Source organism: Fibroporia radiculosa (genome assembly GCF_000313525.1).
Source record: "Fibroporia radiculosa TFFH 294 genomic supercontigs, scaffold1353, whole genome shotgun sequence".
NCBI lineage: Eukaryota > Fungi > Basidiomycota > Agaricomycetes > Polyporales > Fibroporiaceae > Fibroporia > Fibroporia radiculosa.
In genome coordinates this window covers 1-12,003 of record NW_012133607.1, presented here as the reverse complement: position 1 = coordinate 12,003, position 12,003 = coordinate 1, and the positions used below count along the sequence as shown (strand labels likewise).

General features: G+C 52.1%; 3 protein-coding genes across 3 annotated transcripts; 1 reads left to right on the top strand and 2 right to left on the bottom strand.

Moving 5' to 3' along the window:
- Positions 1-1,589: 1,589 nt before the first annotated feature.
- FIBRA_08647 (uncharacterized protein) lies at positions 1,590-2,262 on the bottom strand (the record flags this gene model as incomplete). Its single annotated transcript, XM_012330281.1, has 2 exons — positions 1,590-2,055; positions 2,117-2,262. 2 exons carry the CDS (start codon positions 2,260-2,262, stop codon positions 1,590-1,592), a joined length of 612 nt encoding a protein of 203 aa, XP_012185671.1.
- A 2,062-nt stretch (positions 2,263-4,324) lies between these two features.
- On the bottom strand, positions 4,325-7,006 carry FIBRA_08646 (uncharacterized protein; the record flags this gene model as incomplete). The annotated part of the gene is made up of 5 exons (XM_012330280.1): positions 4,325-6,158; positions 6,211-6,305; positions 6,361-6,744; positions 6,798-6,910; positions 6,958-7,006. The coding sequence occupies 5 exons, from the start codon at positions 7,004-7,006 to the stop codon at positions 4,325-4,327; spliced, it is 2,475 nt and encodes an 824-aa protein (XP_012185670.1).
- A 735-nt stretch (positions 7,007-7,741) lies between these two features.
- FIBRA_08645 (uncharacterized protein) lies at positions 7,742-10,623 on the top strand (the record flags this gene model as incomplete). Its single annotated transcript, XM_012330279.1, has 8 exons — positions 7,742-8,614; positions 8,672-8,717; positions 9,349-9,527; positions 9,576-9,693; positions 9,752-9,958; positions 10,021-10,163; positions 10,218-10,470; positions 10,538-10,623. 8 exons carry the CDS (start codon positions 7,742-7,744, stop codon positions 10,621-10,623), a joined length of 1,905 nt encoding a protein of 634 aa, XP_012185669.1.
- Positions 10,624-12,003: the final 1,380 nt, after the last annotated feature.

Here is a 12,003-nt window from a genome sequence, read left to right as displayed (position 1 = left end):
CGAGCTAGAGGCTGTGGGCGACGGGCGGGCGGGAGGGCGGGGGCGGGGGCGTCGAGGGCATGCAGGAGGAAGAGAAAGAGAGGAAAGGCGGTGCGGCGACCTCTTGCGCGGTTTTCCCAATAAATCTCGATTTGAGGGTCCTGCCGCATCCAGCGCGCTCCCTCTATCGCTTGCAGTCACGTGTTCTCCGCCACCACGCTCGACCACAAACCAACTTTGTACAGTTTGTCCCTCCTCTAGTGTCCCCTCTCCTCTCCTCTTCCTCTTCCTCCTCCTCCTCCTCCTCCTCTTCATACTCCTGCCGTGGCCCAGACGCCCTTTCCTGTGGTTGTTACGCGTCTCTCGTTTGCGAAACTGGTCCGTTTGACGCCTTACCGGACCCATTTCCTCCCGCTGATAGCCCTTGACGTCGCTGATGCACTCCATTCCAACAAACCACTACATCACTCCTCTTGTCGCAACTTTGCCCTAGTTGTCTGTATCTAGAACAACCAACAAGGCCATCTTGCCTGTGCTCGCACTGCCCGCACTGATCGCCCGCCCGATTGGTTGGTTCATCACCAGAAGCTGATATGCTCGCCCACTATACTCAATATTACCATTAGACTTCGCTCCGGTGATGCACGCCCGTGTTGTCCCCGAGCACAGTATTAAGCTAACTGCAAGTGCGTTCATACTTCCGCTGCACCGAACCGCTCGTTCCCGCGCCATGCGCTCTCACATTGTCGCCCACACCCTCAGCACACCGACACCTCCATCGGGCGGTGTGGGAATCTCCGCTAAGCCCAGTGTGAACTTTCTCCCTCCCCGCGCGTACCCTCGCAGCCTACCCCACGGCCAGCGTTCCGCAATGCACACGCGCCGCGCACGCCTTCTGCGCTTCGCCAGGCACGCGTACGCTCCCAGCCATGCAGCTGCCGCTGATGCGCACGCCAGGCATCCTGATTCCTCGTATCGCTCGCCCTGTCACGAGAACGCGCGGCGTACACGCACAGGGTGCCCCCGCGGCTCGCCTGCACCGTGCGCGATCCCGAATCCACGATCCATCGTGATCCCGCGCCACAAAGGCGTTGCAAAATTCACGGACACCGTGCAGGCCTGGCCGTGCAGACCACGATTTAATCATAGGCTCGGCTGGTGTCCTGGGCAGGTCCGTGGAGCCAGACACGTTCGTGATGCACCGATCGCTCCCGCTACACCGTGCAGATTGCACTGGTGGCCTCGTGCTCCTCCGGGCTGAGGGCATGCGCGTGGGGTGCGGCCTAGACGCAGGGCACGGATGTCGCCAGCGCCTGCTGCAATGTCCGATATATTTGCTCCGAAAATCATGTCGTCATCACATTTCTGACCCTCCTGCGAATTCATTGGCCCACTGATCAATATGGCGATGGCATGAATGAAATGAAAATCCGGCAAAGTTAGATCGAGCCCATTGCTTCATATTGTAGTGAGACTTGCCTTGATTGAGACCGCCGCCGATGAGGCCAGTCCCCGTGCAAGCGAGCCTGACCTGCAACCGCATCAGCCTCGTCGAGCTCCCGGGGGCTCTCGCGGGAGGCGTCTCTACTTAGTGATCAATCCGCATCGTACTAGATCGCTTCGACCACCAGTTCATGTTGTGATTGTGTGACGTATGCGTTAGCACGAGTTGTGGCCATTTTTGCCTCTAAATGGATAGGCGCCCGTGTAGACGCCCGCAAGAGCATGGAGCCATTTCCTGTTTCGGAAGAGGTCGTGACGCGTGACTGGACATGCCGCCTGCCGAGCGGAAGCTGATCGCGTGAGTCGAGGCCCGGATGATGCATTGATCTGGGTGATGCAGAGTCTCCCCTCCTGAGCAGAGCGACCGCTCGCGGGGAGATAACCGATAACCAGTGTGCCGCAATCGTGGCACATGCGTACTGGTGTGTTGGGTGCGGGTATATATGGAGTTGATATGCATGTGGAGCACTGAGTCCCATGGCGGCGAACGCGCCACTTCCGCCAGCGTCGAACTTGGCGTCGTGCGACGTGGGCAGACGCACTAGTTGGGGACCGCGCGGTGGAGTATGCGAGCTGCAGACATTGACCCTGCGATAAGCCCCAGCTGGCTGCGAGCCTCGAGGTCCGTACGGACCACTGTGCTTCGGCTAACGAAGAGAAGTCTGCAAGCCTCTCCTCCGCAAAAATACCTCGCCAGACATGGAGCGTGGATGCCGGCGAGCCAGTCTCGTGCGCCTCGACGTCGGTCCGTCGGGCCTCGGTCGGGTCGGACACGACCATGTCGTGTGTATCGAAGCTGCTGTATCACAGTGGCCAGCCTATCGCAGTACCCGTCCAGCTAAACGTGATCTCTGATCAGAGCTCAGCCTGGGAGCGCCACGAAGCTATAAGCGCACCGGTACTGTGGAGACGGAGTGTATGCCGGCGAGAATATCCTGCGCGCGCAGAGGTAAAATGTGATAAGTATGATATGATACGCAGTGATCAGGCGGATGCACGGCATCGTGATACCGGCTAAAGTAGAGATGCAGGCGCACTTCATTCTAATCCTACATTTTTACGGGCCTCACAGCGGAGGTAGATCCCCATAATGTGCTGCATTACGTGCGTAGCTGCCGATATTGGGTCCCAGATATTGGCAACTCATGCGACGGTAATCACGCTGTTGCGCTGTGTCTTCACCGGGAGAGATAAAAGATAATGTATGTGACTTTGAGGGACGTGTTCGGTTCTGCTTATCGTCGTGCGGACATGCCATCATCTGAGCACAGCGGGAGCTGTTGTGCCCAAACCTATTGTATTGACGAGTATATTTGTATGAACTTCGGGAGGTACAACGTACGCGAAGCACCTACCATCATTGAGATCGAACGTTGACTCAACGCGGCCCCGCTGAAAAATGGAAAGTGGCTGCCAGTACATCGTTTTGGGCGCCCCCGACGTGAGATGCCGGAGTGTTGAATAGATCGTAGGAGACAGACTCGGAATGACCCGCGTACGTCTCACGACCAGTCTCTCACATATACAAAAGTTGACATGTCTGTGAATGCGGACACGAATGACGCTGTTTGAACAGCGATTACGCCAGGGGGAAATGGTATTCGTGTCCGATAAAATCCCAGTAGTCGTCCTGCCGGGTGATATTGCTACAGCCATTCCAGTGCGCTCACTGCTTGCGCACAATGTTAGCACTCAGGCCGTGGACTGTCCGACGCTGCCGCGATGGTGAGCGCAGGCAAAATAAGCTTGCCATTGGCTCTGACCAGTGTTCTGGAACCCTGGCACGAGGACAGTAGAACGTACAGAACACGCCGGGTCGAATAAGCGAAGTCCTTCATCCGGAGCGTTTTTCGAAGCATGACTAGAGCGGCCCAAGTGTTGGCTAGAGCGACACAGTACCCTTAAGGCAGTAGAGTACTGAGAGTGGGAGAAACTGGGTAGATGCGCGCGCTTCGTGATGAGGTCCCTATCAGTCCAATGTTCCTGGCGAGTCGGGGACTGGGCGATCAAATCATGATGATGGGTACAAGATGGGGATCAGGCCAATATCTACTTTAGCTGCTAGAAGGACGGTCAAGTCAACAGGGTTTCAAATTTAGATGTTGACTATGATGGGACTTATTAGGTGTACTCACCGATTACCACTGAGTGTTAGGACGCGTGGAGACATCGTGTACGTGCATGTGTCAAGCATGCGTTGGTTATATGCCCCGATGTTGCAGTGGTTCTCCTGTCGTTGACTCTACATCCTCATATCAAGGACGACGTCCTTAGGACAGATAGATGGGAGATGGAAGGGCGGTACGCTCTCATGGGCATGTCTAGGGAGAACAAACTGTTCATCAGTAAGTGTTCATCAGTGCGGGCGTCGACGACTTCTCGGTCCGACTGGCTAATTTCAAGTACAGGTCCTCCCGCTTTGACCGCCATACCTAATTTTCTACTGGGAGTAGGGCTGAAATCATCAAGCACCACAGAATATGTGTCGTTTTTGCTTCAAACTTACGGCCCATAAAGACGAGTGCATGGGAGCAAGAATGAGTTGCTGACAGTGAGAGTCGAACGGTGATACGGTGACACCGTAAGTGGTTCCAGTTTCGTGCATGCGACATCTCGGTCATGTGATCTTAACGCGTACTGCGTATAAGTGCAGCGACCATGCATAGATGAGCTAGGGCACACACGAGCACGCATCTCGGAAACTGCAGAGTTAGCGATAGCATTACGAGATATTCAAAACCAAGATACAGTTAGATCCGCAGGGGGCCGCTAGCACGCGCACCCATTACATAGTAGCTATAAACTAACCATAAGCATTGAGAACCAAGCAAAGTAGATGTCGTCATGAATCCTCAACATGCACGTCAAGACCAGGCGAATCATCCGTCCGTGGGGTATCAGCTGCCATGCCAAGTTGCTCGGACTCAGACAGCTCTGCCATTTTTCTTCGCCGCTCACTGACCTTCCAGATCACATCTTTCAGCTCCTGCACCACCTCTCCTCCAGGTGCCCAGCTGGCGTTGAGTGGCCGCTGTGAAGGTTCGGACAGCGACATCGACCCGGACTGACTCTGTTCTCTGCGTGCCTTGGAAAGCTTGATGCGCTCTTCTCGCGATAGCGTTGACCGCTCACGAGTGAACAGCGCCACGCCTCCAGTGTCAGCTTCAAATACCTGCTCGACACCCGGCGGTGGGAGGTGCTTTGACGTCGCCGTCAGCAGGAGGTGCGCAGTAGCATCATCGAAATCGTCGTCGTAGCGGCGGGGTGCTGCTTCGAGTCGGGCCTGTTCTTCCGGAATTGCTCGCCCGGGAAGCGCAGGAGATGTAGGGCCCAATTTATCAGATGCGTCGCTGCCGTCATCATGTCCGAGCCCAGGTGTATCGTCTTCGTCAAGATCGGCGTCCGCGCCTTCTCTACCAGCCACCTTTGGGGAAACGATGTCGAGCAAACGCTCACGCCCGCGTTCGCATTCGCGAAGGGCATAGCCAAGCTCCTTTCTGAGACGGTCGTATGCTTGGAACGCTGGATGCCCCTGCGGTGAGGGGACGGACAATATGTCCCCAGAAGTGTCGTCTCCTAGTGTTCTTTGACTGCGCAATGAGGCAACACACTCCTCGAGATGCTCCCTCGCATCGCTCAGAGCGGACGAAATTGCGTCGACGTGTGCCGCAAAACGCGTAAGGTGACTCGGCATGGGAGCAAACGAGATCATCTCAGCCATACTCCGCGCTGGACGCACCGGTGAGCCGTCGGAACGTTCAGGACTCGGCCTTTGGTCCTTAACTCGCTTCTTCTCTGCATCGTCAAGGGCCTCCATCAGCCTTGCCGACGCGTCCTCAAACGTGCTCGTGAGGAGCGCCATTACAGACCGCACGTCCTCCCAATATGAGTGATCCTCGTCCTCATCAAATCGCAAGGCCAGTAAGTGTGAGCATGCGTAGCGCTTCGCCGAGAGGGCGCCGTGCAATGCCATCTGCAGACCTGACAACGAAAGAGGATGTCGAGTCGTATGTACCGAAGTGAATCGTGACGACGACAAGATTGACGGTAATACGGGATTGAAAGCCATGGAACCGCTGCCGCGATTTGGTCGTGGAGAATAGCTTGGAGGAGGAATACTTATAGCTTCGAGGCCTGCCACTCGCCGTTTTCTCCGCAAATCCAGCGCCGCAGCTCCAAAAAACTCCCCTTGAGGTAGATGTGACTCCGATGATGATTCGCTATCCTCCTCTTCCTGCACGTCCTGTAGAGACACTGGTGCATGAGGGCTTACAGGCGCGCTCATGCTCGCATATATCCTTTCCGCTGTTGGGTTCAGCAGCCCCATTACCCCACTCCTGCGTTTTTTCAAGCGAGCCGTCGGACTGCCTGCAAGTGCCAGAGCAGCGTAAGACCCGTTCCAAGTTGCCCTTTTGTTCATGAGTGGAGACACAGCTCGATGCCTCCCAATTGGATCGGAAACAGGTCGCGGATGGTCAAGGATGGAGAATGCTGGCTGCACAGGAGAGGCTGGGGCATACATTTCGGAAAGCTGGGTAACTTGCGAAGGATCCGTTAGTGCGGAGAGCAGCTGTCGGACATTGTCACACTGGACTTGGGTCGTGTGCGACGAAGACTGGAGAGTTACACGAAGACCAGAGGATGGCGAGTGAGCGTTGCTGGGCCCGTAGAAGATACTATCGTGGTGCATATTTAGAGTTGCGGATAGGCACGAGGAAACCACTGTACCTGCGTTCTTCCTTCTCAATGATTGACACTGCCTCGTTCACTGCAGAATCCCAGACGTTGCCGGCAGATATTAGCTCGTTCAGACCAAGCAGCATCTACGAGAACCCGAATTATGATGGCCAAGTTCAACATATCCATAGTAGTACTCACTGCTGACATCGTATTTGCCTTTGCACCGTGCGCCTTGACTGAATGCCAGCCATATGTGGCGCCACCTATGAAGAAGATAGCGAAGAAATAGAACTCTGCTGCGAGTGCAAACACGGCCAACGAAATGAGCAAGACAGGCCATTGAAGCTCGGTGAAGAAGGGTGGCGTTAAGGCTCGACGATTGCTCTTGACGGTGGCGGATGTTGAGTCGTCCCCTTCGTCATCGAGTTTACCGGGAAGCTCTGGCAAGAAAGTGCGACGGCTTGCGCTAGGTGGGGCTGCTATCGAGGTGGACAGTAAGGACGACGAGATGACGTCGTATTTGAAGCGTTCAGCGAACTCGTTTTCGGGAGAGGGTCTCGAAGGATATATATGATGGACGAACTGAAGAGAATATGGTTAGCAGAGATATGGGGCTGTGGCAACAATTAGTAGACCTCTACAGCTCGCAATAGGAACGAGGGCAATCGAACACATCCCGAGGGTAATTCCTCTTCGGCTGAGAACTCGGTAGAACCACCTGGTATAATTTGTGTGTTTTCGCCGGATTCTGCAGAGCAATCAATCCATGTAGGCGGTGAATGTGATGTCACCCACGTCTGAAGTATTCCTCAAGCGGATGTTCGTCAAATACAGGTTCCGCCATATAGTACTTGTCGTTCAGTGGTCGTAAAAGCAATAAAACGAGTGGAATGGTGCGAAGGATACGACTAACGATGTGCAGAGCGCGAAGCGAGATGGCCGAACAAGTCAAGCCAAGAGATACCTTACATTTGCGGAAGCTAGACCTATTGGCTTACTTTGCTACTTATAAACAGCATTTAACCGCATAATAAATATACTTATAAGCTGTCTGGTCATGTGATCACTCCCATTGTTTTCTTTAAGTTCTAGTGCTGGCGAACGCCATATAAGTCCAGCACTTGACAACTACGTACTGCTGCGTAGCGACTTGCAGGGCAACCGTTACAGTTGCCAACTACGTTTGCCCGGCTAGTGACTCCCTCTGATAACTCTTTGGATTCATGAAAAATTTTCTCAGTTGTGCACTGGCTGCCAGCACGAGAAACCGTCCCCTCTTTTGCCGACGTAATTGTCATGGCATCACTGTACCCGAATGGCGACGACCCGACTGGCGGCCGCTTATGCGCGTGTTCTGACCATAGAGGCCTCGAGCCAGCGCCGCCAGGGCAGTTGTAAATCTCTAATTTGAAAGCCGACCGACGGTCATGTTGCAGTGCGTGAATTTATCCGCCGAATGTTTACTGCCAGCCGCAAGAAATTCCTCATTCCGTGTCAGCCAGACGATCGCAGCCCGGAGGCGCGAGAGCCCGTTCCGTAGCACAAACACACTGATTCCCCGCCGTTTGCACCACGTATGATGGCTCGCAAGGTCGGTCATTTTCCTCTCATAGCGTACATCCAGGTTCTTGCCATCACTCTCACATCTGCTGCCTCTGCTATACTGGATATTCGGTCCACTGGGCACGCTGAGCTTGCGCGAGCGACCTTACCCCATACTGGCGACATACCTGCAGACCAAAACTCGGGCAACAGCTCGTCTACAGACGATTCTCCTGCATTTGTTTATTCAGTCTCTTTCGCCGTCATCTTGTCCACGATTCTTTTGATCTGTGCCTTTATCTTAGCGGTTCAACTCAGAAGACGTCGGCTGAAACGTAGAATGGCTGCCAACTTTGACTCCGATTTCTGCCAGGAGAAGTCGGAGAAGATCCTGCGTACGCAGCACTTGCATCGATTTACATTCATGGATCTGCCTTATCATTCTTCTCATTATACGAACTCCTATCGTGTGTCTACTCAATTTGCTGCTCGCTCCTCTCGTCCCACCTCTCGAGAGTCCCCTTCGCGCCATTCAAATTTGGCTGTCGTATCTTTTCCGATCGCTGAGACTGTACCCCAACCACCCGACCCTTCGCCCATCGACGAGAACCAACATCGCGATGAGAGTGTCAATATTCAGCCTAGTCCTCCCCTCTCGCCTCGCGAATACGAATGGCAGCTGTCTCAAAATGTGCCACACGTTCCCCCAGACGATCCCACAACGACGAATGTGTCTATCAGCATTGGCTCCTTGGCGCTCCTGCAGAACTCGCCACTCGCTAATTTAGGGTCTTTCCTTGTCAAAGCTTTGGATACACCGATCTTAATGGACGACGGGACCGGAGTTATGCCTACGACTCCCTCGGGGTGCCTACGTGAACAAGAGCCCCCGAAATTACAGGAGTTGCAGGTGATATTTCCATCGTCCAAATGATGTTGAGTCGAGTTGATATCATTCCTGACCCAGTTTCAGGGCTGCTCTCCGGAAGAAGCAGATCTTGCGAACGTCGAAAGTTGGTTCTCGGATGACGACTGGGTGTGTTCTGATGCCGCCTCCCCATTGACCCCCCACCCTGGCGATCAACCGGGGAAAGCTGAACCAGAGAACAGTTTTCCGAGGGCGTCAGAGGAGGGGAAGACTATGACCATAAAGACTGACATTGCGAGCGCTAGCTTCAATTTGAATTTGAATTTTCTTGATTGTATTACATAGTTCTGACTGTGGAACTCTATCAGTCATATTGTCAATTTTGATCCTCTCGATCCTTGGACGGCCCAGTTTAAACTGATATGACAGCGCTGAGCGTGTAAATTCGCTGCCTATTTTACTGGTTGACGGTAGGACATTGAGGGAATGAAGTAAGTTTAGATGTTTGGCTCCGGCTCTGACAGAGCTGCGCCCATCTTCAAAATCGGTGATACTTCGCTGCGATGCTCGGTCGCACTCTGCGAGTTTTTTTCTTCTCAGAATATACTCAAGTTAAATATATTGCTGAGCATGCCGCCGCGCAGCCCAGGGGACGTTATTAACAAAGCGAAAGAGGCAGCTGATTGATCTATGACAGCCCGTCGCTCGCCGTCGCCCGCGCGTCTAGGAACTTCCGAACTTACCATCATCCTTCACCACAGTAACTTAACTTATAGACCTAGTAATGCATATATCCGCTCTTTTAATTCTCTTCACTGCTGCCGCTAGTTGCGTGCACGCTTCTGATCGTCAAACCAATGGCGAGATCATCCGGGCGCAAGGAAAATACCTTCGACTAAACCGCCGCGCAAAGTCGAACCACGGCCGATGCGCTCAGGCCGATGCGAGGTTCAAGGTGCGCAGTTTGTGAGAAGCGCAGCATTCCAAATTAACTGTTGTGTAGGTCGAGAATTTGCCTTCAAGTATTTTGTCCACAGAAAGTAACCTGGCCGCTGCTAGCATCAAGACAGTGTCAGGTCTGATCGACGTGAAGTCATCATGTGGTCCCACTGGAGCTACATGTGAGACTCATCTATGTCTACCGTGGCTCCGCTGATAAACAGACCGCTATTTGGCTAGGGAACGTTACTGCAACCAGCGGTCCTAATGGGAGCATAGACTGGCTCAACTGCGGGGTCGAAGACAGTGGCTGGCGACCGCCTTTTGTCCGGGTGGTGGATCTCATCGCTAAAAATTTGACAGAAGCCCTACAGGATGCCAGGAGCCCGTTCAAGGCATGTAGAGCGTACCTCACGCTATTCGAGCGGTACGCCACTGAGTTCGGCCGTAAGCTAGATGATTAGCGAAAGACGCACGTTTCTCTTTCCGCTAACGGAATCAATGATTAGTTCCTCCTATCCTGATCGCGGCAATTGCAATGCAAGAGAGCTCCTGTAATCCAGTGACTATTGGAGGTGGTGGCGAGCAAGGCCTTATGCAGCTGACGCACGATAAATGTGGTGGCGCGCCAAATGGGAATTGCAGAGATCCGGTACGTTCTTCATACTGGACCACGTCCAAAGTCAGCTGGGGGTGGACTTCTTAGCGTGCGATTGAAAAGGCGTATAACATTCGCATGGGCGCCAAGTATCTCAGCACGACTCTGAAGCGCAATGGCGGTAGTTTCCTGCTAACACTAGGAAACTACAATGGCTGGCCGAAGGGTCTGACTTTCGTGAGTAATGACTTTGTCGTCGATATCAGGAGGTCGCGCAGGCTGAATGTTCGCGACTCGACTAGAGTCAAGCCACTGCTGCAGCACATAGTGCTTGTTGTCGCTGCCAGAACAACTTGGATTAGTAAGATTGGTCCTGTGCTCTGATAGTTCAGAATGTGTCTAATACTTTTTCAGCTTGCATCAGACAGTGAATGGTTGGCTGCAGAATATTAATCCTTATGACAGTGAGCCACATCTTGGAAAGTATTTCAACCTTGATCTCTGCAAGGCTTAATGCCACCATTCCACATCACTGCATATACTTCCTCACATCCCAGTACATGTTTTTATACTTCATAAATTATTATAGTTCCAGACACATAAAAGTATTCCTGCAGATTGCATGAACACATATAGTGGAACATATCAAAGCCTATCCCATTTGTCAATCTCCCTCAGCTTGCTAACTGACAACTGAGAAAGAAGAACAAAAAGAAATAGCAAGATCCCCTGACAACACAAGCCAATACTGCAATGGCAAGATCATCATGTTGTTGAGTTGTATGCAGAGCTCACCAACAAAGGGTGGCAAAAATAAGATAACCAAGAATGGAGGTGGTGCCTCTATAATGGTGATTTACCTATAAAGAATAGATACTACACTTGATCTAAGCTAAAAGGCCAGAGTGGTGAGGATTCTTGATGCTTTAATGTAGTCTTTATACTGCATAGTTGCATGCACAGACCATGTGTCTGATATGGCACTATCATGGTCATATTGCCTCTGCTTGGCCTCCAACTCATCAGATGCATTGGCCAAACATCCTCATGGGCAGAACAGCATGCACATTTCTCTACTCTAGATAATATTGTCTATAATCAGCTATACAAATTTCAAGTTATATCATGTGGTAAATATTTCATAAAGCTCAGATGGTTGCCATTCAATCATGTGGTACCAGGACATATATAAGTGTTACAGTCCCAGGGGAGGTTCTTTTTTTCTTTTCCTAACTATTTGTCGTTGACCCTGTACTATTACAACTGATCCCATCACTTGATGTGTTTCAACTACATCAGTGTTTCATGTATATTGCATCTCACTTATATCATGTTTCACCTACATCACATTTCATCCCTATCACATTTCATCTTCATCACTGATACAACCCAGTGAAACTGTTTCATGTACATCACTGATCCAACTCAGTGTTTCATACTTATTTAACTCTATCTGTCTTGCTCTATTTAAGTAGCATGGCTTGCGCTGATGCAACCTCAGGAAACCTAACCCTAACTTGGGGGGGGGAGGGGGGTGCAAAGTAGAGGGTAAGTTTCTGTTTCTTGGAGAAGCTGATGGGGGTGAGGGCTTGTAGTTCTGATAGCTTGCTTGAACGGCAATGACTTCACTATGCCTCTTGGGATGGTGTCATGAGACTGTTTTGGACCGTCCAAACACTCCAACTTCTTCGTAGAAGTGGAGGGAAGGTAAAGGGGAACTGGCTCAATGACACAAACATGAAGTGCAATTTGATCGCAGACACTCGAGTCTCATTCAAAGATTGGATGTAGGAGCAGAACTGCAGAGTACTTAGCTGTATGTGGAGGTATGCTTTGGAGGGGGGTTGTTAAGGGACCTAACGACTGAGGATCAGGAGTTCGACTGTTAAACTGT